The following is a 26,621-nucleotide window of genomic DNA, read 5'->3' as shown; positions in this document are numbered from 1 at the left end:
GACACCTACAAGTGCGTTGGGGGTAGTTACATGGAGGCCTGATGCGCTGGCTATGAGACACACAGAGCTTTGCCCGTCTCGCACCGCCAGTCCATGTAATGGTAGTTGTGGCATTTTCCGTAGGGACCCCTTGTGTCACTTCATCAACACAACGTCGAGTGAGTGACAGAAGGGGAACGTCATGTTACTAATATAACCTCCATTCCCTGATGGAGGGAACAAGACTTTGTGTCCCTCCTGCCACAACACTGAACTACCCGTTGAAATGGCCAGGACCTTGTCTCGGCTCCTCAGTGCGAAACCTGAATGAGTGGTTGCATTCCAGCTCATTATATACCTGTATGTCCGGGGGAGTGGCATGCAAATTCAACTCTCACAATTTCATTGTCCATTTCTCAAAGATAGTGTCACTACATCGACACAACGTCTCATTCCCTCCATTAGGGAACGGAGGTTACGTTATTAACCATGACGTAAGACCTTTGATATTAGGGCAAAAATCGTCCATCCATCCATCCATCCATCCATCGTCAACCGCTTATCCTGTGTACAGGGTCGCGGGGGCAAAAATCGTATTCTTGATAATTATTTTTGTATTGTTTTCCTGTATAAAAATTAAAAAAATCCTTAAAACAAGATCAATTTGATTTTTCTTGTTTTAGAAACAACACTGCATATGATATTTAGGTTTTTCAGAGAATGTATTTGTAACGTGTGTATTTTGTCTTAGTGTACTGGCAGAATTGTAATAGTCAAAACAAGTGAAAAAATCTACCAGTGCTGAAGAAGTAATCCAAAGAATTTAGAATACATTACTAACCTTGAGTAATCTAACGGAATACATTACAAATTACATTTTACAGCATGTGTTCTGTAATCAGTAGTGGAATACATTTCAAAAGTAACCCTCCCAACCCTGCAAGTAAACCATTCGTAGGTTGATTCCTACAAAAGTGTAAACACTGTGGCTCTGTGGAGCTGTCATATCATTGCTCTGCTTGTGTGAGCATCCTGACCAGCCTGACACAGCAATAATGGCCGACCAATGCCGTGAGTTTGATGTGGAACTCGACCAATAAAAGATGGGAGTGTTTGGGAAAGCTGTATGAATACAATCATTATTTTGCCAATTCTGTTTGGTGACACTACTGGTGCAGAAATTACATGCCTCACCTTCCTCCCACACCTTCAAGTCTGGGTTAGCACTGCACAAGGGCACTTTGTTAGTAAGAAAAATTAAACTTCAGGTTTCAAAACTTTATAAAATTTCTGCCCTGAATGTGTAATTCAGTATGTAAATTGGTTGTCTTTGTGTGGAAAAAATTAGCAGATTTGGCCCGTTATTTTAATTGCAATGAGGAGCAAATCCCCCATAATGCCATGCTTTAGAATAGAGCCATAATTGCAGGAGTGTAATTGCACACCAATATTCTGCAGCTCACCGTGTGTCGCGCGTGTGTGTGTGTGTGTGTGTGTGTGTGTGTGTGTGTGTGTGTGTGTGTGTGTGTGTGTGTAACTGTCAACAGTGAAGAGCTCAATAATTAGAAACTGGGGAGAAATGAGGTGGCAATTTTACGTCTGTAATTATCAAAATCCAACAGAAGAGCTGTAACAGTTTGCTGAGGCAGAGCCTATGTTCAGAATGCAATAGTGTCATTCTGCTTGCTGTGCAGACAGTGTACACTGCATGCCTACTGAAACAGTATGTAGTATGCAACGACAAACATTCCAAACACTACTATTCTACATTGTTGTTGTATGACGTCATTGTATTGCAAGTTTGTTTCAGTGAGTGCCCTTCAGTTATTATCTCTGAAATAAAAACAATTTATTTAGTATATTCAGTTTATTTATTTATATAAGTAAAGCATTCTTATCAAATTTTGTGAGAAAAAAAAGGCTGTCAATCGATTACAATTTTTTATTAAATTAATTACATGACAGGCATGCCAATTAATTCATTGAATTAATAAAAATTAATTGCATACATCCATATTTATAAATGCCCCAAAGTAAAGATAGTGCAATATAAGTTGTACATAATAATTCTAATATTTATAAATACATTGTACTATACATTTCATAATATATATGATATTGTAATTTAGATTTAAATATATTGCTTTATATGTTATACATAATGATAACATATTTATAAATACAATAATACAAGTAAAATGCAAATACATTTTGATTGAAATATACTGCATTATTGTGACAAAAAAGTAAAGAATTTACTACCGTAGACAATACATTAGTAGCAATATATTAGATGTCAATTTATTGTTTGTTTTATTCCCTTTCATTGAAGCCTACAGTCAACAGTAATCTATTTTACAATTGAGTTGGTCAATCTGTCCTGGTCTCGCGTGTTCTTGTGTTCTGTGTGACTTATTTTTAATTCTCGTCTAAGTACATGTGCATCAGATGGACACTTTTGGAGCATCTCAGTGGAATTCAGCATCATAAATGCCACGTTTTTTGGAATGCTTTGTCCAGTTAAATGTAGTTGAAACTTCAAAAATCGCTACTCAAGATCCTGCATTCTTCCTCGTTCTGTCAAGAATGCATCCTGTGTGACTGGCTCTCATTCTGTTGCTGCGCTGCTTGTAAGGCATGCTGACCTCCCCCTACTGATGATGCTGATGAAAACACAAAGTCACTTTAAGCTTGAATAGCTCTGATCAAGAGCGTAGATTTGGCTTGAATGTGGGTTGAATGCAGCGTAAAGCATTTACCCATGTTTCCATTGATCTTGATATAAGTTTTACTTGCTTGTTTTGGCTCCGATAGGAAAGTTAATACTTTTATTACGGAAATTACATACGGGTCAGGGAGCATGCACATAAAACATTTTAAGCACATAATTTTTTTAAATACAATTATTTTCACTAAATTAACGCATTAAATCAACAGCCCTAGTAAAAATTCGTTTTTGCTATTTTTTGCAGTCTGATAAAATAATGGGTCAAGAGAAAGAAAATGACTTATGGTTTAAATGGTCACTGTGCATGTGGATTTACAACGATATAAGTGTATGTAATTAATGACAGAACCTTCATTTTTGGATGAGCAATTGTTTTAAATTAGGGTGTATCCCAAATGGATATAAGTGAATATTATAAATAGGAAGTTTACTTTTAAGAGGGCGAGCGAACAAGTGTTTATAAGAGCAGAAATAATGCGAGCAAGGACGTGTCGAATCCGTGTGTCCTTCGGTATCCACTTTAACAACTCTCTGCGGCACTCAGGCAATCAGCTGCTCCAATTTACTGCTGATTTTAATTTTGGATGAGTGATCTAATTCCCTGCAGTCAGAGGATCTGGCAACCACCAGAAGATGCATACAAATCAGCTTTAAGGTCAACAAGCTGGGAATGAGCAGATTAAAGCCTATTTACCGCTAGTAAATGTCCACTCCCCTGCATTTTCACACCTGCTTTTCAAACACACAACACTGCAGTTATCATGAGAGCTGCACATCTAAAGGTTCACACATTGGCAGAGAAACTCTAATATCATGGCCTTCTGTAGACATTTCTAGCATTAAATGTCAATAATGCTATTTATTCCAGTTAATTTTTCTATCCATATCTTGAATGCCATATTTAAATTCAAATTATCCCAAAAGACCTCTAAAAATTCTTAAAACTCTGCTGAAAAGCTGGGAGTAGGGTGTGAATATTCTCTCACCTCCCCACAAGCATTATCGAATGGTCTTTGTCACGGCTGGCAGAGCATTTGTGCTGATGGAATAAAAAAAAAAAAATGCCTTTCACAGATTGAAAAAAAAAAAAGGTTGTGTTCAGCCTGTGATCGGTATTGGAGAAGCATTTTGTGGTAGAAAAGTGCAGCAGAGAGTGTCTTAAATACAAGGCAATCACGGTGTCAAGCAAAAAGACAAAGTGTGTGTGTGTGTGTGTGTGTGTGTGTGTGTGTGTGTGTGTGTGTGTGTGTGTGTGTGTGTGTGTGTGCACTGCAGCGAACATGTCTAGGATGGTAATCAGAGGTGAACCCAAACAAAGTGGAGTTCTTGAAACCCTTTTCTATTTCATATTGACAGCACGTCTTCACGCAGTATAAAAGCTATAATTTAAAACTCATATGCTGCTCGCCTTTTATTTTTCACAGCTGATCTGAACACACAATCTCCCTCTCTCTGTCCGGTCAGATCTGTACACTTACACTCTGGCTATTAACCATGTCTGAATCTATACTAAAAGTGCACTAGGTGTCAAATGGGAAGCTAGCCATGCAGGGTTGTGCACCATTAGAATAAAGCTGTTCAGGTTGTAGCCCTAAAGCCCCAATGAAAATGAACATTTTCGTGTTATGTGCTCCCTCTGGAATTTTCAATGGGTTTTTAGAACCAAGATTTTGGTTTGTTAAGCACGTATTATATTCACATCTTTGTAGTTTTATTCCATATTTAGCATTTTCAAAATTCCAACAAGGGGAATCGACATCTTGCTTCAGAAAGTTAATGTACCCTGAGAACACACTCTCATTACGATACGTCCCTATAGTGACTTTTTGCCAGCATCACCGAAACATCTGTCTTGGTATATATTTTTTAAATCTCACTCTAATGCCGTATTCAAATAATTTGGACTTATCCCAAAGCTACAGTACATTTAAAATACTCTCATCATTTAGTCATTGCTTTATTTTTATTATTATTATTATATTTTGCTTTTATACTCATTGTTTTGTTTGCCGTAGGACACAAAGGGAGTTTTCAGAATGTCTTAGTTGCAGGTTGAAAAATGAAAACAACAAGGTAAAAATTATTATAAAAATTGGGGTTTTGGTTAGGGGGATCTAAAATATTGATATGATAGTAAATATAACTAAAAAAACTAAATTTAACAAAACTATAATTTTATTTATCCCCTTTTCTCCCAATTTGGAATGCCCAATTCCCACTACTTAGTAGGTCCTCATTGTGGCGTGGTTACTCACCTCAATCCGGGTGGCAGAGGACAAGTCTCAGTTGCCTCCGCCTCTGAGACAGTCAATCTGCACATCTTATCACGTGGCTCGTTGTGCATGACACCACGGAGACTCCCAGCATGTGGAGGCTCATGCTACTCTCTGCAATCCACATGCAACTTTCCATGCCCCCCCATTGAGAGCGAGAACTGCTAATCGGGACCACAAGGAGGTTACCCATGTGACTCTACCCTCCCTAGCAACCGGGCCAACTTAGTTGCTTAAGAGACCTGGCTGGAGTCACTCAGCACACCTTGCAACTCCAGGGGTGGTGGTCAGCATCAATACTCGCTGCACTACCAGGCCCCACAAATCTAATATATTTATAAGTATAATGTAACATATTGTGTTTAAACAAGCATGTTAAATCTGAAGATGGCTGAACCTATGACGAATTTGCCCAAACTGCGGTGAGAAAGAAATGACAATGCCTTATGATGCTTTCAAAAAGTCGCTGTGGGGATGTTTTCATTATGAAACTGCCCCTTACACTGTCTCAAGTGTATACAATTTTTATAAAATCTATTCTACATATAAGAGAATAAGTAGACCTAATTGTGGCCAATTTAATTCAAAATCATTGATAGAACTGCAGTCGATTTAAAATAAAATATATTTTGCCTATTTCTGCTCTAATGTAATGTCTAGTGTTTCTGTGGACGGTGAGAGTCTTTGCAGTGGTGCTGGTTGGGTGGGTGGCTGTGTAATCTTGCAGCCCAGTTTAATGGCACCCTGTCAAGGCTACAGCTCCTTTCAAAGTGCTTCCTAAATAAGCAGCTATTGTAGAGCTTCAGCAGAGGAGACACGGAATGCTGAAAAAGCCATCATTGTGCCGGGAAAGAGGAGGAGAAGAAAGGGAGTATGGAGAGAGGGGGAGAAGAGAGGAGAAGATTGCAGGGCGATCTGCTGTGTTAGATATTTTGAGTGTCGTCTTAACAGCAGACCATTCCTCCTATTGTTCTGCTCTTTAAATGATAGAAAGCACAGACCATCCAGTCCTCTTTTCTATTCCATTTCAGTATCAAAGTACTCATTGGCCTGATTGTTTTGCACATAATATCTATCTATCTATCTATCTATCTATCTATCTATCTATCTATCTATCTATCTATCTATCTATCTATCTATCTATCTATCTATCTATCTATCTATCTGTCTGAAGTGTCCATCTCTTTCTTTCTTTCTCTCTGTTCATGGCTGGCGAGTCACAGAATGTCTGGCGTATATATATATATATATATATATATTCTTTACCGGGCACTGATAAGTTGTTCACAAACAGACCAAGAACCTGAATTAAGAAAGTACATAGAGTCAATTTTGACTTTAAATCAATCTCTCTCATTTTCATGCAAGAGCCAACTCTCTGTACATTTTAGCTCTGACCTATAAACTGTCTTTTTCTTCAACCATTTTGTTCTGTCTGTCTGTCATGGATGGCTGGCTCTGCATCCTGCTCTCTCTCTCTCTCTCTGTGTGTGTGTGTGTGTGTGTGTGTGTGTGTGTGTGTGTGTGTGTGTGTGTGTGTGTGTGTGTGTGTGTGTGTGTGTGTTCTGCACTTTAATTACTCCGTATTCAGCCGCTCTAATAGAAGTAATGATGAAAGTGATTAGACCTGGACAGGCCTGAATAGGACTGCAAATGGAGCAAAAGATGGAAAGATAAGTGGATGAATGGAAGGATAGAGAAAGAGAAGAGGAAAACAAGAGAGTAGAGGTGAATATCATTTGAGCACAATACAGTATAATAACGAGCTGCTGCAATTTGTTGTTATAAAGTCCTATTCAAATCCTTTGCGTATGAATGGAAGTAAATGGAGCACGTAGTGTAGTGTGTCCATGGCTTAAAACCGACTGCAGCATGTATGTAAATGTGTGCAGAGGTGAACATCTGACCTCTCCTCCTGCTAAATGAACAAAAGAAACAAAGAAACAAAGAAACAATGAAACAAAGAGGATGAGGAAGTTAAAGGAGAGGAGAGGAAGGGCAGAAGAGATGTTTAAACTCTCTCGGCACGTTCATGCATCACAGCCAAAGGGGTGAGAAGAGACGATTAGATGAGACGTGAAGGTATGACGGGAATGAGAGTGCGCACAGACGAGACGAATGATCTGCAAACACATACACACACACACACACACACACACACACACACACACACAAACACACAGGATGAGGTGCTGGTACAGTTCTGTGGTTTGTGGTCATTCATCACTCAGTGATCTGCAGTCATGGCCTGCTGTCACAGTACCCCACACCCCAATCCCATCTCCCCACACACACTTCAGAAAACCCCTACACACACACACACCAAATGTCATATGGTATAAATAATATTACACTACATAATGTTATTAATATTCACCATGATAGGATGTATTAATTGGCTTAAGATTCCATTTGTAAAATAATTAGTTTATGTGGGATGTATTGACCTTCAGATCAGATATTCAGTAGAGTATTTCCAAAATGTTGTAATAAACTGGAACTTCCAAGTCAAAACTAATGTACTTTGTAGTGATTGCCATTGATCTCAGTTCTTCCACTTCCACAGTGAGTTAAAAGCGAAACATAAAATTGACGTAGTTGGCAGATAACAAGAACATCAACTCAATAGTGTTTGTTGGCCTTTTGGTGTCGCAGTAACAAGACCATTTATTGTTCTACAGTATGTGAAAATACTTTTCAAAATTCATAATGACAGAGATTAAGTGACAGCACTTCAGTGAATGCGCAGGAAATGTGAACGGTGACTTCTTAAAGTCCTAATGACCATCATAAATAACGGTTAACAGACACGCCAACCAACGCAAATACACCCATAGCAGCGTGTGACATCTCAATTAGTGGCGCAATCAAATAAAATCCATCAAATCAGCGACAGTGAGCACTGATACAAGCTCATGTCTAATGGACATCCGACACCACTGACATCACTGCAGCCTATCAGAAATTAAGTCTATGTTCAGAATAGGATACTAACACACACTATTGCTGCAGTATATAGTATGTATATATGCATAGGATGCACAGTATTCAAATCTTGAATGAATTAAACATGCTAATTAATAAGGTCTACTGTTATAAATATAATTAACATGTATGCAGTATTCAATAAGTCATATTCAATAAGTCGTAAGCTAAAATTCCATTCAAACTTGGCGAGTGAAAGGCTGTTTTTACTCCAGATGTTAGCAATCCGTCAGGAGCTGTCGCTGCTTTGACATTAGCATCGAGTGGCAGATTTTTGGCTGGCAGCAGTATTCATCTAACCCAGCAATCACACACACACATGCATCAACAGCAAGGCAGCATTTGGCCAGCTAGAACATTAAAGCTCATCATTTATTGCCAGTTTCTGTCCCAAAATTTCACCCTCCAACAGAATGTGATTTCAACGCACTGCAGGCCTCTCGTGTTTGAATAGATGCTTGAGCTCGAGATGTTTAGTGAGTTAATGGCACCAGAGATGTGCAGTTCATCGGTGCGTTCTGAGGGTTGCCAGATCCTCTCCACATAAGTAGCCAATTAGCACAAATTATTCAAATGAGCGAAAGCGAGTTCGTGAGGGTGGGGTCTCAACTCATCTGAACACTTGAAAGATCTGTGGAACTGAATAATAAACACTCAGATCTTAATAAATATATACATTTGCATAAATACACAGTGGTGTTGTTGGTTCTAAGTAAATCTGTATTAGCTATTTATTAACTGTGAAGAGTGCTTGTACCGAGTGCATGAATGTTTCACCCTCCTGGAGAAATTGCACAAATCTTTTTCCATTTCACCCACTTTCAGGGTTTTCCCACCTCCGAAATCCCAATTTAACCCCTACCTAACCCTAAACTTTCCTTAAAAAAATGAACCATGGTTTTACCACATTAAACATAGTATCGCCATGGTATTTTGTAGTAAAATCATAGTAACCAAAAAATGAAACTATATATACTATAAATAATACTATATTAACACCATATACCATGGTTATTTGCATTAAAACTATGGCTTCCTCCAAAAAGCATGATATTACTATAATAAAACCATGGTTAATTTTACCCAGATCAAACCTTTCACAGGGTCACTCAGCACACCCTGGATTCGAACTCGCAACTCCAGGGTTGATAGTCAGCGTCAATACTTGCTGAGCTACCCATGCCCCAGGAGACACTATATTCACGCACGCACGCACGCACGTTGTCGTGACACACTGTTGTTTGCTTTGTTTCTCCCCTGTCATCTGTTCCTCCTGGACTACACTTCCCATAATTCCCTGCCCTCATCACTGCCAGCTCTCCTTGATTGTCCTCTCCTGTGTTTCATTAACTCATTATCAATTGTGTATTTAATGCCCTGTTGTTTGCTTAGTCTTTGTCAGTTGTTATGTGTTTTGATCCCCTGTGTATGATCAGTACCCTTTGGGAATGTTTCCTGTTTTCCCATCATGGATGTTTAATTTGTTCCTGTGTTTTCCCCGTTATTTTGTACTTGGTTTTTTCATCCCATTAAACTCTTTTTAGCCGCACTTAGATCCAGCTCTCGTTACTTCCTTCCTAACGTTATGTCAACTGTTACAGAACAACTGACCACAAAATGGATCTAGCGGCTTACTTCACTGAACTAAGCCAGACGTTTTTGTCAATAAGGGAGTTTTCCCACTTTTTTTTTCACTGTTGCTGTTCACACTGGATTTGATGATGCCACTCTCAAATCCATTTACAAGACTCACTACACGCCAATGGAGGGAATTGCCAGACTCTGGAGATTACACGTGGGAGAAATATGTGAGGCTAATACTTGATACACTTTCTACAGAGGATCTTCCTCTCTCAATCCCGGTTCCAGCTTCTGAGTCAACCACTTCTGAGGTTGCTCCACACCATGTGACATCCACATCTGAGTCCGCTCCATGCCAAATCAAAAGTTTACATACTCTTGAATGTTTGGCCTTGTTACAGACACACAAGGTAATACGCACAGGTTTAAATGGCAATTAAAGGTTAAATTTCCCACACCTGTGTCTTTTTAAATTGCAATTAGTGTCTGTGTATAAATAGTCAATGAGTTTGTTAGCTCTCACGTGGATGCACTGAGCAGGCTATATACTGAGCCAATGGAACTTTACAAAGATGGAAAAGGATATAAAAAGATATCCAAATGCCAGTTAGTACTGTTCAATCACTTATTAAGAAGTGAGAAATTCGGGGATCGCTTGATGCTAATCCAAGGTCAGGTAGACCAAGATAGATTTTAGCCAAAACTACCAGAAGAATTGTTTGAATACAAAGACTTTCAACAGGTAACCTCAGCAGAAATACAGGCTGCTCTGGAAAAAGACGGTGTGGTTGTTTCAAGGAGCATAATATGACGAAACTTGAACAAACATTAACTGCATGGTCGAGTTGCCAGAAAGAAGCCTTTACTGCCCAAATGCCACAAAAAAGCCTGGTTACAATATGCTCGACAACAACTTGACATGCATCACAGCTTCTGGCACTGTAATTTGGAGTGGCGAGACCAAAATATAGCTTTATGGTCACAACCATACATGCTACGTTTGGAGGTGGGTCAGCAAGGCCTATATCCCCACTGTGAAGCATGGTGGTGTTTCACTGATGTTTTGGGGGGGGGGGGGGGGGGGGGGTGAGCTCTAAAGGCACGGGGAATCTTGTGAAAATTGATGGCAAGATGAATGCAGCATGTTATCAGTTTTGCTAGCTCGCTCATGTTTTCTTTAAAAATGGTACATATATTACCAGTTCTCCATGGGTGTGTAAACTTTTGCACACAACTGTAGACCAAAAAAGATTCCTTTATGTTTGAAGTGAAAATTTTAAGTTGGACACATGGGGTAATACAGTATGCCCCCAGTTGGTGGTGTATGTATTATTTAATTTTTAAATGTTTTTGTGTATTAATTGTGTGCATTAGATATACATTTAAAACATGTTCAGTATAACCTGCAGGTTAATTGAGTTTGTATTTAATCTGATTTCATAGTATTACTATTATAGCATCCCTTCAATTAATTTTATGGGCTTCTATTATTTACAGGTCTGTACATGGTAGATATTGAAATATTAATAAGATTGTATAACCTTTGTACATTGAAATTACATCATTTGAATAGAAATTGTTGATTTAACATGATATAATTTAATGTGTAAATATGTGTTTACAGTACATATAGTTTGGAGATAAGGACATACAGTGACTAAACCTTAAAAGGTTATGATACCATCCAAAAGGATGGCTTTGTTCCTTGACCCCATGGGAGAAAGTTTGTTAAATCTGACACCATGCCAGGATGTAACAAGGCAGTGGAAGTTGTTAATCTACAAAATGTGCTTTTTGTGTGCTAAATCAATTTCTTGCTAAATAAAATCAGTTTACAATAATGATGATTTACATATGTTAAGGTTTTTTTTGTGACACAAGGAATGCAAGGTGGTCAGGCGATACACTGCCTTACTCAAAACAAGATGGCACATCCTGTAGTGTCTTTGCTTTGGAAGTAAGTGATGCAAAATAGCTGATGTATGTTATCCTCCTAAACTGTCAGTCCCCTAAAGCATGATCTTGGGAAACACAATGTTAAATAATTAAGGTGTATATTGTCTGCTGATGTCTAATTTATTATTTTTTTTAGAATTCCTTAATTTCTTAAGTGAGTTAAGGATGGAAATCGCCATCACTCCTCTCCAAAACAGTATGTTTAATGAAATTAGAGAGAACTGATTTTCCAGTGTGCTTAAATTTGTTTAGCAGAACTTCACCTGTACCATTTAGATTTAAAAGGTTATTTTACAATGCATAGTGAACATTGATGAAGTTAGAGCATTCGTGTTATCCATCTCACTTTAATTGGTTATTTTTAGATGACCTGAGCCAGCTGTGCCATGCCTGTGGGGAGGAAAGTGGTGATAATATCTGGGTAAGTACCCAGTCCACCAACAGTTACAGTGTCTGTCCGTAACATTGGTTAAAGGTCATAGGTTTTTACTTAATTTCAGTTTGTCTGTGACTGCTGCAATCAGTGGTACCACCAACCATAGCCATAGCATGGTAATCTGAGCCCCCTGACTGTATATTGCTCTGGGCCCCTTTCCTATAATAAAATACATTTTAGAATTTGTTGTGGGGCCCCCTGGACCTTTGGGCCCGTTGAATTGTTACCACCTTTCACCCCACTAGCTATGACCCTGACCACCAATCATGTGTTCAGGGACATCAAAATGGCATTTTTTGTGTCCTGCCTGTTACAATTATGCAGATGTGAAGGACACATTAAAGCTAGCTTAATGATCATTTGAATCAAATTATGTATAGGACATACAGTATAGTGTTGCTTTTGTTAATAGACCAAACCTATTTTTATGACTTTATGAGCATCAAGGCATGATGAATGAATGAGGATGAGGGAGGTAGAATCCAGGAAGGTAGGTTCTGAAAAGATACATTCACTTGTTTGTTTTGGTGTCTTAATGAAAGTAATAGATCTGTTGCCACATAATTATTAAGAATAAATAATAATAACATCTTAAGGTACATTTTGCACTTTAAATGTTTTGAGATGCACAAGTCAAACAGTCACTGCTCAACACAAGATCAGAGAAGACGTGTGCATACATTTGTTGTCCATGATTAATTTAGTCTGCGGCCCTCCAACAGCCTTTTTTAGTATAATTGGAATCTTATTTAAGTGAACAATTTTAAACAGATTTGGCAAAAGTTATGAAAAAGTATAAAAATAAATAAATAAAAAAGATACTTTAGGTGGAAAATCTTTTTTAATATGGAAAATTACCTTTTAAAGCACCTGTCAACAGGCAGATGTATTGAGACCTGTGGTCACTGAAGCGTCAGTGAATTTCTGTGTGTTTCTGCTGCCATCTAGCGGTGACACACCTCAATATCAAACCATGATTTTTTTTACATAGAAAAAAGATAAATGTTTCATTTGAAATACTCAGACGAGGTGCCTGAAATTCAAACCCAACTATCCTAAACATTATTTAAGGAATTAGTGCTTTTATATTCACTTCAGAAAATATCCTCCAAAACAAAAGCTCTGAGGATATATACAGGTGAAACTCGAAAAATTTGAATATCGTGCAAAAGTTCATTAATTTAAGTAATTCAACTTAAAAGGTGAAACTAATATATTATATAGACTAATTACAAGCAAAGTAAGATATTTCAAGCCTTTATTTGATATAATTTTGATGATTATGGCTTACAGCTTATGAAAACCCCAAATTCAGAATCTCAGAAAATTAGAATATTGTGAAAAGGTTCAGTATTGTAGGCTCAAAGTGTCACACTCTAATCAGCTAATTAATCCAAAACACCTGCAAAGGGTTCCTGAGCCTTTAAATGGTCTCTCAGTCTGGTTCAGTTGAATTCACAATCATGGGAAAGACTGCTGACCTGACAGTTGTGCAGAAAACCATCATTGACACCCTCCACAAGGAGGGAAAGCCTCAAAAGGTAATTGCAAAAGAAGTTGGATGTTCTCAAAGTGCTGTATCAAAGCACATTAATAGAAAGTTAAGTGGAAGGGAAAAGTGTGGAAGAAAAAGGTGCACAAGCAGCAGGGATGACTGTAGCCTGGAGAGGATTGTCAGGAAAAGGCCATTCAAATGTGTGGGGAGCTTCACAAGGAGTGAACTGAGGCTGGAGTTACTGCATCAAGAGCCACCACACACAGACGGGTCCTGGACATGGGCTTCAAATGTCAAACGCCTTACCTGGGCTAAAGAAAAAAGAACTGGTCTGTTGCTCAGTGGTCCAAAGTCCTCTTTTCTGATGAGAGCAAATTTTGCATCTCATTTGGAAACCAAGGTCCCAGAGTCTGGAGGAAGAATGGAGAGGCACACAATCCAAGATGCTTGAAGTCCAGTGTGAAGTTTCCACAGTCTGTGTTGGTTTGGGGAGCCATGTCATCGGCTGGTGTTGGTCCACTGTGCTTTATTAAGTCCAGAGTCAACGCAGCCGTCTACCGGGACATTTAAGAGCACTTCATGCTTCCTTCAGCAGACAAGCTTTATGAAGATGCTGACTTCATTTTCCAGCAGGACTTGGCACCTGCCAACACTGCCAAAAGTACCAAAACCTGGTTTAATGACCATGGTATTACTGTGCTTGATTGGCCAGCAAACTCGCCTGACCTGAACCCCATAGAGAATCTATGGGGCATTGCCAAGAGAAAGATGAGAGACATGAGACCAAACAATGCAGAAGAGCTGAAGGCCGCTATTGAAGCATCTTGGTCTTCCATAACACCTCAGCAGTGCCACAGGCTGATAGCATCCATGCCACGCCGCATTGAGGCAGTAATTAATGCAAAAGGGGCCCAAACCAAGTACTGAGTACATATGCATGATTATACTTTTCAGAGGGCTGACATTTCTGTATTTAAAATCCTTTTTTTTTATTGATTTCATGTAATATTCTAATTTTCTGAGATTCTGAATTTGGGGTTTTCATAAGCTGTAAGCCATAATCATCAAAATTATATCAAATAAAGGCTTGAAATATCTTACTTTGCTTGTAATGAGTCTATATAATATATTAGTTTCACCTTTTAAGTTGAATTACTTAAATTAATGAACTTTTGCACGATATTCTAATTTTTCGAGTTTCACCTGTATGAATCAGAATCAGCTTTATTGCCAAGTATGCAATATATATTATATATATAATTATGTTTATTATTATTATTGAATGTTAATTTATGCATATATTAGTATTCATATTTTTTTTTTCTTAATGCATTTATCCCCTTGTAATTTTTTTATTTGTTTTGAGTGAAATCATTTTTTTTAACAAGCCCCGCCCCTTTTATGCGTCATCTCTTTGCGCTACCACCATGCGTAATCTCCGTGCGCCTCGTCCTGTTTGGACCCGCAGTTTTGGCCGCACATCTGTGCATCATGTTTTCAGCCGCAGTTTTGCGCGCATCTGCCGCCGGTATCAGGAGTTTGACTCGAACACGTCCCGTTTACACAGGTAAACACAGACAACAGCGCGAGGAAACACATGTTGTGAGGGTTTCATTCATAGAGATCACAGCCGTTACGCTTTGAGGTCAAAGACAGTCTGAGTTTCACTTGATCACAGATTTCAGCCGGTGTCTAATGAGTTTATTGATCATTAACTGATTTTAATCGATTCGCTTGTGTTTAGCTACATGAGTGTGTCGTTGTGATTATAGATCATCGTGTTTGTCCTTGTATTGACCCGCCGCACACATTGGATTCACTTTCTGTTTAGGCGCATAGGACACTCATTTTACATCAAATACAGTATATGCATTGATTATTTGAACTGTAATCTAACAAGAAGTACCATGATGTTATTGTTTTTAGCTATGGCTATTAAATCTGTACCTGCCACAGTAGGTTTTTGTAAGGGTAATGTATATGCATTAATTAAAAAAATGTATAACTTTGTTATGGAGTGTTGTGATTGTGTCTCGTCTTTCGTGATCTACAGAAATCTTCCTGTGTTTGACTTTTAAAGGTGCACTCAGTAATTTTTCCCCCTTTAAAAAGTTTTACTTCTAAAGAAATGAATTGTAATTTTGAAACATATTAATTAAATTATGAGCACTCGCATGAAATGAAGACTCCCGTCATATCTGCGACCTTATAAATGCCATTGTAATCTACAAGGAGAGGGTCTGCTCATGGGGGTGGCCATGTTATGATCACATGCCCAGCTGAATACTACTCTCTTTATCTCAGTAACCGCCCTGCAATTGGACACTTTAACTCCAGGCTGACTGTGACTAGTGAATTTCTACAATGTCATCGGTTGCTAAAAGAAAATATTTTTCTATGTAATAACTTGCTCTGATTAAATGTTCACAATAAGACCAGGATGTTGTATTCAGACTTTAAAGGTGGATTCAGTAATTATTTTTATGTGTCATCTTGGACACCTAGGATGGAACATGAATCCATAATAACTTGTTACAATATTGCTTTTCAGTTGACATTACCTTGGTCTATCTACAAAATGCCCAGTTTGTGTGAATTTTTATTTACACTATTACATATCTAGGGTCTTCAATGACCCTTTACACTTTAGGTAATCAAGCAGTTATAAAAAATTTAGTTATTTTTTTGTTACAATATTCAGAAGAGAAAGGTTGAGGAATACTAAAGATGAATGGGCATAACTAGGAATTAGCAACTAATTAGCCAGATTTATATGCTTATAAGTGGTTGTGTAAAGTTGTTTTACATTATGGATTTGACAACTGTCATTTTTCCTCTCTGATTTATCTGGTCTTCTCTCTTTTTTTAGCTCCTGCTGCAGTACGATGTTACTCTCATGCTAAAGCAGAAACGGATGAGGAGTTTGACTCACGCTGGGTGACGTACTTCAGCAAACCTGACCTCGACACCTGGGAGCTGCGTAAAGGTGATAAAAACAAAACAGACAAATAACACTGTAAAGAAGATGAAAAATCGATAGCTGTGTCTACAAATATTAGTTTTTGATTGTGTAATATTAATGTGAGCAAATGTGTTTTTTCTTTCTCAGGTATGAACACACTGATTGGATATGACCTTGTTCCTGAACCGAAGATTTTGGACTCTGCTCTGCGTGCTTGCAGACGGTTGGATGATCTGGCCAGCGCGATTCGCATCTTAGAGGCCATTAAGGTGAGACGAGCGCAAGTTTGTTTTCCTGTGCTTCTGTATTAATTAATTCATAACATAATTAAAATGTGTCTTTAATGGTTTTGTATCTGTTATATATTTGGATTTAGTCTTTAAGCTGGCCCCAGTATTTCTTTGGAATCAGACAGCTGTGGCCTCTTATGTTCACACTTACTGAACAAAGTCATTCATGTTTATTTGCAAATTTGGCTAATCTGTGTACGTTTTCTTGGATAAAATCCTCAGTGGGTAGAAGGTTCATTGTTTTTGAGTGCGAGTTTGTGAGTGTAATCAGTCCCTTGTGTCTTCTCATTAACATGAAGTGCACACTTTTGTAATTCCCTGCAATGTTTTGTCAGGATAAATCGGGCCCTCATAAGGAGATTTACCCATATCTGATCCAGGAACTCAGTCCAACACTGCAGGAGCTGGGTATTTCCACTCCAGAAGAGCTGGGCATTGATAAAGTGTGAATGCCACATACACAGTGAGTTAGGTTGTGCTGTACATAATTGATTCAGTTGTGGGGATTCGCCCACATGGGGGACACAAATATTAAACAGACACAAAAGTGATGAATGGTGAAAATAAACCAATAGCAGAAACAGAGTTCCTTGATAAACCTGGAGTTTCTTTAAAATGCCAAACCAATTTCAGAACTACCCTGATTATACTAGAAATGTTTAAAACACTTTTTGTAATGAAACATTATTTTCAAAGATTATTTCACTTTTAACACATCAAATTCTACCAGGTAAAAGCATATAGAACAGCTGTGATAATTAAATTGACTCATCATAATATTGTAATATTGTTTGTCTATTTTTTGTCTTTTTGAAACAAATGTTTTAAATGTCTTTCTTTCTGTTTCAGGGGTTTTATGTGAAATTAATGAGGTTTCAGCTCATCATTTTGTGAAATTCAGGAAGTCAAAGTGTGTCCCGTCCTGTATAAAATAATAATGGACATAATAAACCAAGCAATACTGAATCAGCCTGTGTTGTTGTTAATGACCATCCATTTCCAGTGTGATGAATGAACCAGTAGTAATATCAACCATCATTTTATCATCTTTATCAAAATCATCTTTACTGCCAAATATGCTTACACATACAAGGAATTTGTTTTGGTGACAAGCTTCCAGTGCACAACAATACAATACAGCAACAAGACACAACAAGATAATAATGCAAAATAGAGTACAAATTGAATAGAAAATAAAGTGTATATATAGAACACACAATAAGACAATATATTCAGTACATAGTGCAAATACAAATTTTTGGCTCATCTAATCAGGCTGATAAGGTTAGAATTGTTTACACATCATTTGATTAAAAATACATAATAGAAACAATATTTATTTTCAAGAAGATGTGAAAAGGATAGTTCACCTAAAAATTAAAATTCTCTCATCATTTACTCACTCTCTTGCCACCCCAGATGTGTATAACTTTCTTCTGCAGAACACAAATTAAGATATTTGGAAAAATATTTCAGCTCTGTAGGTCCATACAATGCAAGTGAATGTTGATCAGCAATTTAAAGCTCCAGAAAGCACATACAGTCATAGTAAAAGTAATCCATATGACTTCAGTGGTTAATGTCTTCTTAAGTGATGTGATTGCTTTGGGTAAGAAAAAGATGATACTTAAGTCCTTTTAAATATAATTGTTTACTCTCACTCTCCAATTCGGTTCATGTGAGGACCGAGTTCATGGAGCCTCTTGAGTGACATAAGCGCGTTGGCATGTTCAAATGAAAGCAAAACCAATAACGCTTGTGAACAGCAATCTGTTGTAAATAAATCAGACTGCACTTCCATTTGTATTGCCTCACTTCTCACGTGAACATACCCGTCCTGTTTGCATCACATGAGTGGCTGTGTGAATTGGGTCCCATAATGAATGTGCATTATAGAGTGACTGGAAGTAAACAATTACGGTGAAAAGGACACAAATATTGATCCGTTTCTCACCCAAAACGATTGTATCGCTTTAGAAGACATTACTTTAACCACTGGAGTCACGCATAGGTTGTCTTTAATATTCTTGTCTAAGCTGTTTGGAGCTTTAAAGTGCTGATTACCAGCCACATGCGTTGTATGGACCTACAGAGCTGAGATATTCTCCTAGAACTCTTAGTGTTCAGCAGAAGAAAGAAAGTCATCTGGAATTGCATGAGGGCAAGTAAATAATGAGATAATTTGTGTTTTGGGGTGGACTTTTCCTTAAATTAGACATCACTCACTGAATTGAATTTGTGGTGTAGTGGGTTCATGTGACTACGATGTTTGCAATATTTATTAAAATATTTTATTGAACCTAAACCTTAAAAATTTTAAGCTACATGCGTACTGTTTCAAATACAATAAAAAAAAAATCCTTTCTGGGCATGGCCAGAAATGTTTAGAATTATCTGTGTACTGTTTCACACACAGACAGAAAGAGTTGGCATTTTACAATGAACGCTGATACGGTCATGAGAGGCTGCAGTACCACTGGAGCGCCTGTGAGTGGCAGTAGTGCGATAAGCGGCGATGGGTGTAACGTCAGATGAAGAAGAATCTGTTTACTGTCGCGTTAGCATAAGTTTAATCTGTGAATTTTAAGACATGATTTCATATTTCAACTTTCACTTCGAGACACACACATGAACGACATGAAGGAGAGCGCAGAGCAGGGCACTTTCTCCGACGACGAGTCTCCAGTGGCGAGGATGAAGGTCATTTTAATTTATTTTTAAAAGTGTTTGTAGCTCAAATCTTAAGCTGATGTTCGATTCCACTTTTCATAATCATAAAAATACACACAATACTCGTTGAAATTCTAATGATGTGTCTGGGCAGAGGATAACGAACAGTAAAGCTTTATTAGCAGCTATTTTATATGCTGTCATATAAAATATGTATATGTTTTGTGTTTCTGATTGAGAATTTTGTCAAATCAGACATATTTTCATCTTTTTCCTGCTGAAAGTTTAATTATCAGTGTGTTTTTGTATCTAAGGGGTGATTCAGGTGGATTTCATACATTTGTAAACCAGGAATCTGTACAGAATATCTAAATCTTCATAAGTAATGTGTCATCAGTAAATTATATTTGGTTTATTTTCCAAAGAAATTATAAGTCACATAAGGATTTCGACTTGCTCAAAAGAACAGTCATACAAACAGCTATATTTAGTTATCATGACATTACTCGCACAATATATACACATTGCACAAAATACAGTATGACACAAAATATACTGTACAGAATATTCTCTTAATGGATTTGGTGTGATGATATATAGATAAAGATTGCAATTGTTATGAGCAGGGAATATAGAACAGAATATGATATGAAGTTGTTGTTACCTTATTTGATGGACAAACTGTCACATGTCAGTATGTTGATCCAAACATTTACAAATCATGTTTAATCATAAGAGTGATGCAAGCAGTGAGCAGCCACAGATAGGTGACAAGAGAATCAAAGTGATGGAGAAGAGAGGACCGTATATCATGTCAAAAGCACCTGCATTACACATGAAACTCCGTAAGTACTGATGAAAATGCATAAGTATTCAATATACGATTTGCTTTAAAATGCTTTTTTTCATAGTGTGTAAACCAAGATTATATAATCTATTTTTTAGTAATTATTAATTAAGTAATTATTACTATATAGATAGATAGAAGGTGCAATGCATAGATGTGCTCTGTGTTCAGAGATGTGTTGTTGTGTTTATCTCCTGTCATGTTCAGATGTCATTATTTAACATGTGTATTGTGTGATTGTGCTGTATGTCTCTGTATTGTTTTATTTGCAGAGAAACACAGAGACTCGGCCAGAAGAGCTCTGCAGAACAGAGGCTTTAGCTCGGGTAGGCCTGGGCTTCATCAACTCCGACACAAACCAAAAAAGTGAGTCCTGTATGCTGTGTTTTAAAATATGCTGCTGTCATTTTCTAAAATACATTTGATCTACCTCCGGTTTTCATGAGTCAAGAATATGCATTATAATTGAGATTTTTCCTTTCATAGAAACTCTTTTGAAAGGTGTGGTGAAAACTCAATAGTAACAGGCACCCGCTTGTTTTATTTACGTCTCTTGCAGTAAATCGATTTGGTTTGTATGGTGAATCAAGGAGTAGTCTATTATCAATGATTAACGTGTGTTTGATTGTGAGAGGTCAGGTGTGTTTCACAGTCACATTGATCAAACCCATTTGTATTTCTCCTCCAAGTCAAACATACTGACTGTAAAAGAGGCAAGAGACCATGTGTTTATCGGGATAAACATGCCAGTTTTTACTTTTAAAATATTTTTCCATTGTTATGATCTTTTTCCTTATTGACATTTATGAATTTTGTATTATTGTGTAATTCTTCTGTTTGCAGTGTGAAGTTTAATAAGGGATATGCTGCTGTGAGTCAGACAGCTGAAGATTCACTCATCTCTCTGGATTCAGACAGGTATGTCAGCCTCTCAGTTATTAAAATCTGTTCAGAAAGTGTATGAATGTTATAATTAATTGTGTGCTGTTTAATCTCCTTAGTGATACAGAGCTGGATTGTTCATCTGGATATTCCTCAGCTGAGGTGAGACGCTACAAACAAGCCTGATTATAGATACACATATAGAACACTTTTTTGTGTGTGTGGAGGAAATTATCTGTAGATTTCTGTGGAATATGCTCAAGTGTGCTAAAGTGAGGTTTTATCTTTTGGGGGTCTGAAAGCATAATCAAATTAGAAAAAAATATTTAATATGCCAACATGGGGGCATGTGAATTTATGGATGTTTTAATCTGTGCCCTTTCTGTGGAATTTTGCTTGGCCTTATTGCATGCACTCCTATTCATTCATATGTATTGAGTAGTCGGATAACATTTCATTAAGCAGAAATCTTCTGTCCTGAACGGCTGCACTCATTTCTCTGGATTACTAGTGCTTAGATTTGAACTTTTAATATTTATGTTAGCAGTGTCTGTCATCACACACCCAATTTATAGTATCTTCTGCTGTTGCTGACTAACTTGGCTGCCAATAACTGACTTAGAGCATTTACTCTTCCCCAATAATTGCTGACAAGTGTTATGTGCGCAAAAAAAAATATATTCACAGAATTTACAAAAGATGTATGTGCTCATAAGTTTGTGTTAAATATGTTTCTGAACCCTGCTTATTTTTTATGCAGAACAAAATTAAGCTATAACATACAGTTTTGTCACTCAATATCTTATGATGAACTTGATTCAATGTTCCTCAAACAGCTACGAGGATCTATAGTTCCTCTGGTGCGAAAATGATGAAAAGCACTAGTCCCAGGGAAAAGTCCCTAAAATGGTTTAAGTCCCTGCAGTGGGAAAGGGCCTAATCATGGATAGTGGTTCCACATGTTTGAAATAAGTTTTAAAATGACCATGTAAATTCAACTGAAATAATTCAAGTAAAGGGTGGTAGAGTTAATTCAATGAGTGTTGGTGGCGTAGTTGTCTAAAGCACAGGACCGGTAAGCAGAAGGTTGCCGGTACGATTCCTCGACCACCACTGTGTCCTTGAGCAAGGCACTTAACTCCAGGGGGATTGTTCCTGTAATAAGTACACTGTAAGTCGCTTTGGATAAAAGCAACTGATAAATGTAAATTAAGAGGGAACCTACCTTAATCAAGTAAACATAACAAGCTTTATTCGTTTGCTGGTGGGAAGCAGTAATAAGTGCATCTTGGTCACCATGCAATGATTAGCACAGCATTTTACTTGAGATGTTGAATACTTAATATGTATTGGTCATCAACCTAGTCTCAAGATCCTCTCTTCACCATGATGGTAACTCCCAAAACTGCAACTCAACAGAAATTCTTCTAAATCTCTACATAACAATACAGTAATCATTAACAAGTCTACCCCTTTATATCTTTATATCTAGTACAAAGACACATTCAATAATGCTTCATTTTAATATGTATTCTTCCTGTCGAGTCCCATACAAAGCATGCTGGGAATTTGACATTTTCAGTTTCAGTTAACAAAACAATAAATATTCATGTTGTTCCTACGCACATGGTTAAGTAAAGTTGACAAGACACTTTTTTGTTGTTGAATCACCTAAGTTTCCTTGGTGTATTTTTATTATTATTATTATTATTATATAAAAATATTATACTAAAAAAAGTACAGACATAGATCAATCATAATTTCTGCAGAGTTCCCACAGTCTTGGGAAAACCTGGAAATATCAGGACATTTTATAATAGGGATTTCCTGGCCTAGAAATCATGGACATTTTCTAAATCTTAAAAAGTATTTGGAAAATCTTGGAAATGTCTATAGTGAATACATTTTTACTAGTGTAGTCTAGTCTGTACAATATTTCAATTGCTAGCAAGTGTTCTTTGTGTGTGCAATCTCTAAAAATATATAGATTTTTAAATCCTTATCCAGTAATCCGAACACCTAGAAATATCATGGAATTGAATTGGTGTGGTAACCCTGCTTCTGATTGAAAGCGTCCACATGCAGATTTTACACACATATGTTTACACACATATGTGCCATTCAGTTGGTTAGTGAATTAGACTTGATGTCTGTCCCATCAAGCTCAAACAGTCTCTTCTGTTCTGCTCAGGTGCATCCAGACCTGAGTAGACAGCTGTTGAAGGACGGATATCACCTGGATGAAATACCTGATGATGAAGACCTGGACCTGATCCCCCCTAAAGCCTTGACCTCCTCTATGTGCTGCTGTTCAGATGCGTCATCCTGTTGCGTGCAGTGATCGAACCCACAACACATGCACTAAACACTCAGGATATTCGGTTTGGCCACCATGTTAAACTTCAGTGCTGTCACTCCCAGTTGTGAAATGGAGAAGAAACATTCAATTTGAGTTCTTCTGATGTATTTAAAACCACAGTGATTTGGAGAATTTTTTTTGAATCAAGGCTACTTTTAAAGGAATAATTTACCCCAAAATGGATATTGTCGCCATTTTCTCACCCTCACGTTGTTCCAAATCTGTATGGCTTTCTTTGAAACACAAAAGGATGTTATGCAGAATGTTCGAGTGTCTTTTGCATACAATACAATTTGACAGTGAATACTGTAAAGCTCCTAAATAAAAAAACTAAAACAAATAGGTACCATAAGTATGACTGGTGTGTTACATTCCAACTCTTCTGAAGGCAAATGTTAGCTTTGTGTGAGGAACAAACCAAAGTTGCATAATTCATTATTCGTTGAAATGCTTCCCCTCCAATGAAGCTCTCAAATCTCATTCGCACTTCCACATATTCAAATGAAGTGATCAGTCATCTGACAAGTTAGAACCAATGACATCCACCAATGATGTCAAACGCGGTGTAGATTTTCAGTGAATAACGATTTAAAATCAGGTCTGTCCGTCATACAAAGCTATTGCATTCGACTTCAGAAGACTTGGAATATAGCACACAAGTCATATGGACTACTTTTTGATGCATTTATGGTACTTTTTGTCCATTTTGGAGCTTTGGAACAAAGTTATTGTTATTGTATGCCACTGTTTACCATACATTGTCAAAAATGTTTAATTTTGTGTTCTACATAAGAATATCATACAGGTTTGGAACAACACAAGGGTGAGTAAATGATGACAGAATTCTATATTGGATGAATCACTATGTTTTTGCTGTCACTATTTTTGATTGAGACAGCAGCTGTTAGTGGTTTTGTTTTTTAAAAAAAAAACATTTGTTGGTTCAGAAAGCTCAACGTCAACTAGTATGACTTGAAACAAATGCCCATAATTCCATCTCATAATCAGCACATTGTTTGAGGAAGTGGAGTGTTCCTGATATAGAGAAACCGGACATTACATACTGTTGAGACAAACAGAATTTATAGGTGGGTGTGTATGTCTTTGCAGAGCTCATGTTTGCTTTACTACTCTGCTTTGGAGATTTGGACTGGGTGATATCCAGTCTCTGTGTTAAAAGTTTGTTTATTAACTTTTTTTTTATCTTTTATTTGTGAATTGCTCCTTTTCAAATATATGCTTTAAAAATTTGTAATTTGCACACACAAAAAAAGTGTTACTTAAGTATTGTACTATTTTTCTGTTACTCCCAAAGAGAAAACACCTGCTTCTGCTTAATTGTATAGCGGCTGGTGAATTTACATTTGTTGTATTTGTTTATGACATGAAGTATGTTTAGATCTATGCTGTGAGAGATTGTGCTATTTTATATTCAGTTTATAATTTGTATTATCATGTATTTGTATTTTCCCCTGAAAAAAAAATGGAGAATTGTTTTTTCTTGAGTATTAGTGGTGTGTGCACGTGCGTGCGTGCGTGTGTGTATCAGACTGGACAATCTGCAACACTATGCAACAAAACATTCATTTTCACTTTGCTGCCACAATGAATCAGTTACTGACTTCACATGCAATAACTTAAAATACATTTATCTTCTTGTAAGAAAACTATTATTTGTATTTAACTGTTTTGTGAAATTAAAGGAAACATACCAAAACTATAGCGATGTTAATGCTTTTATTAATGACTGTTGAATGTTTATATCGAGAACTGAATATCAGCATGGACTCAGAACGTGGATGTCTGAAGATTATTTATGTTTGCACAAAACAGAATGTCAAGCCAACTTAAACGAAAAATAAATTTCCAAGTGACTGTAAAATTGTGCCCACTACATACGAACACTAGAGGGCGCGCTTGTGTAACAGTGACTGGCTCCATTGACATTTACAGGCTTTAAGTTTAAACAATTATTTTGATTCCCGAATTTACAATTTTTTTTTTTTTTAGCTATATTCATTTGATTATTTTAGAATAATTAAAAACTCACTCATTATCAACAACAGGTCTTGCTTGACGCACAAATAAACATGTTCATCAGGTTGTGCTCAAAACCTAGAAAGCTACCTACCTATACAGCATTTTGGGGGCATTATTTGCGCCCAAGATGCTTTTTGGTCTCTAAGAATTTCCGCGGACCGTTTCTTGACAGACTTATTAAATATAATGTATTTTTTATATAAAAAAATAAAAAGATTTTTCTAGTTTATGTTTTATTTAATTGTTGTTTTAATAATTTAATATAATTTTCAAAATACCAAACGCACATGTATTATTCGTGTGTGCGTGAGTGAGTGCGTGCGTGCGTGCGTGAGTGAGTGAACTCATTCAGTCGCTCTCGCGGGGAGGAGGTTGATCGGAGTGGCGAGGGGAGGAAACGCCAAAGACAGAGAGACGGGAACGGAAGGGAGTTGTGATCTGAACGCCAGGCGGGTCGGAGATCTGTGATCGGGTCCTGCTCATTTACCGAGAGATATCAGCGGCCGAACGCGCACCGGATTCACAAGCACTCGGTGGACAAACGGAGAGTGCCGCCGGTGCGCGTGCATGATTTATCGACGGGACAGTGACTGAGAGAGACATTGAGGAGCGGAGGGATGGTGGACAACACCGGCAGCAGTAAAACACAGATGGTGAGCAGACCATTCAATCGCCTTTAGGAGAGGATTTTAAAATGGTATGTTTCATCCTGACTAGTCATGGGAAATCCACAAAATTTTAAAAAGTCATGGGAATTTTTGTAATTAATTTAATATGTGTCTAATTATGCATTTCTTTAAATTGTTTCACTTAAATATTGCTCTCGTTAAGTGCATTTACTCGTGAGTCGAAGTGATGTTCGTTTTGTCAGTGAATCGTTCATTAATTAGTTTTTTTCCGATTTTTTTTTTTTTTTTTTTAATCATTCAGGAATTACGAGCCACTGTAAAGGTAATGCAAATGAAAAAAAAATTGCCGAATGAAGAACCGACTTCATTTGAGTCGGTTCTTTTCAACGAATCGAACCGATTCACTATTTGGTTTAAAATTATTTTTCCAGTAATCATAAACGACTAGAAGGCTAATGGAAATTCATTAATTGGTCTAAAAGTGTGTAAAAACGGCAAGACAAATTATG

At 37.3% G+C, this 26,621-nt stretch overlaps 2 protein-coding genes and 1 pseudogene across 2 annotated transcripts; all 3 read left to right on the top strand.

Annotated features, from left to right (window-relative positions):
• Positions 1–14,858: 14,858 nt before the first annotated feature.
• Positions 14,859–17,670, top strand: LOC127623224 (cytochrome c oxidase subunit 5A, mitochondrial). The gene is made up of 5 exons (XM_052097560.1): positions 14,859–15,000; positions 16,303–16,419; positions 16,543–16,664; positions 17,021–17,148; positions 17,535–17,670. The coding sequence occupies exons 1-4, from the start codon at positions 14,925–14,927 to the stop codon at positions 17,132–17,134; spliced, it is 429 nt and encodes a 142-aa protein (XP_051953520.1). The 5' UTR covers positions 14,859–14,924; the 3' UTR covers positions 17,135–17,148; positions 17,535–17,670.
• Positions 17,671–19,207: 1,537 nt separating this feature from the next.
• LOC127622964 (protein FAM219B-like) lies at positions 19,208–25,155 on the top strand. The gene is made up of 6 exons (XM_052097171.1): positions 19,208–19,385; positions 20,092–20,200; positions 20,475–20,568; positions 21,046–21,120; positions 21,204–21,246; positions 23,276–25,155. The coding sequence occupies exons 1-6, from the start codon at positions 19,314–19,316 to the stop codon at positions 23,423–23,425; spliced, it is 543 nt and encodes a 180-aa protein (XP_051953131.1). The 5' UTR covers positions 19,208–19,313; the 3' UTR covers positions 23,426–25,155.
• Positions 25,156–25,919: 764 nt separating this feature from the next.
• LOC127622977 (AT-rich interactive domain-containing protein 3B-like) overlaps positions 25,920–26,621 on the top strand; it is a 62,182-nt pseudogene continuing 61,480 nt past the window's right edge.

The sequence above is a fragment of the Xyrauchen texanus genome, chromosome 29, assembly GCF_025860055.1.
Source record: "Xyrauchen texanus isolate HMW12.3.18 chromosome 29, RBS_HiC_50CHRs, whole genome shotgun sequence".
NCBI lineage: Eukaryota > Metazoa > Chordata > Actinopteri > Cypriniformes > Catostomidae > Xyrauchen > Xyrauchen texanus.
This window is presented reverse-complemented; position numbering and strand designations above follow the sequence as displayed.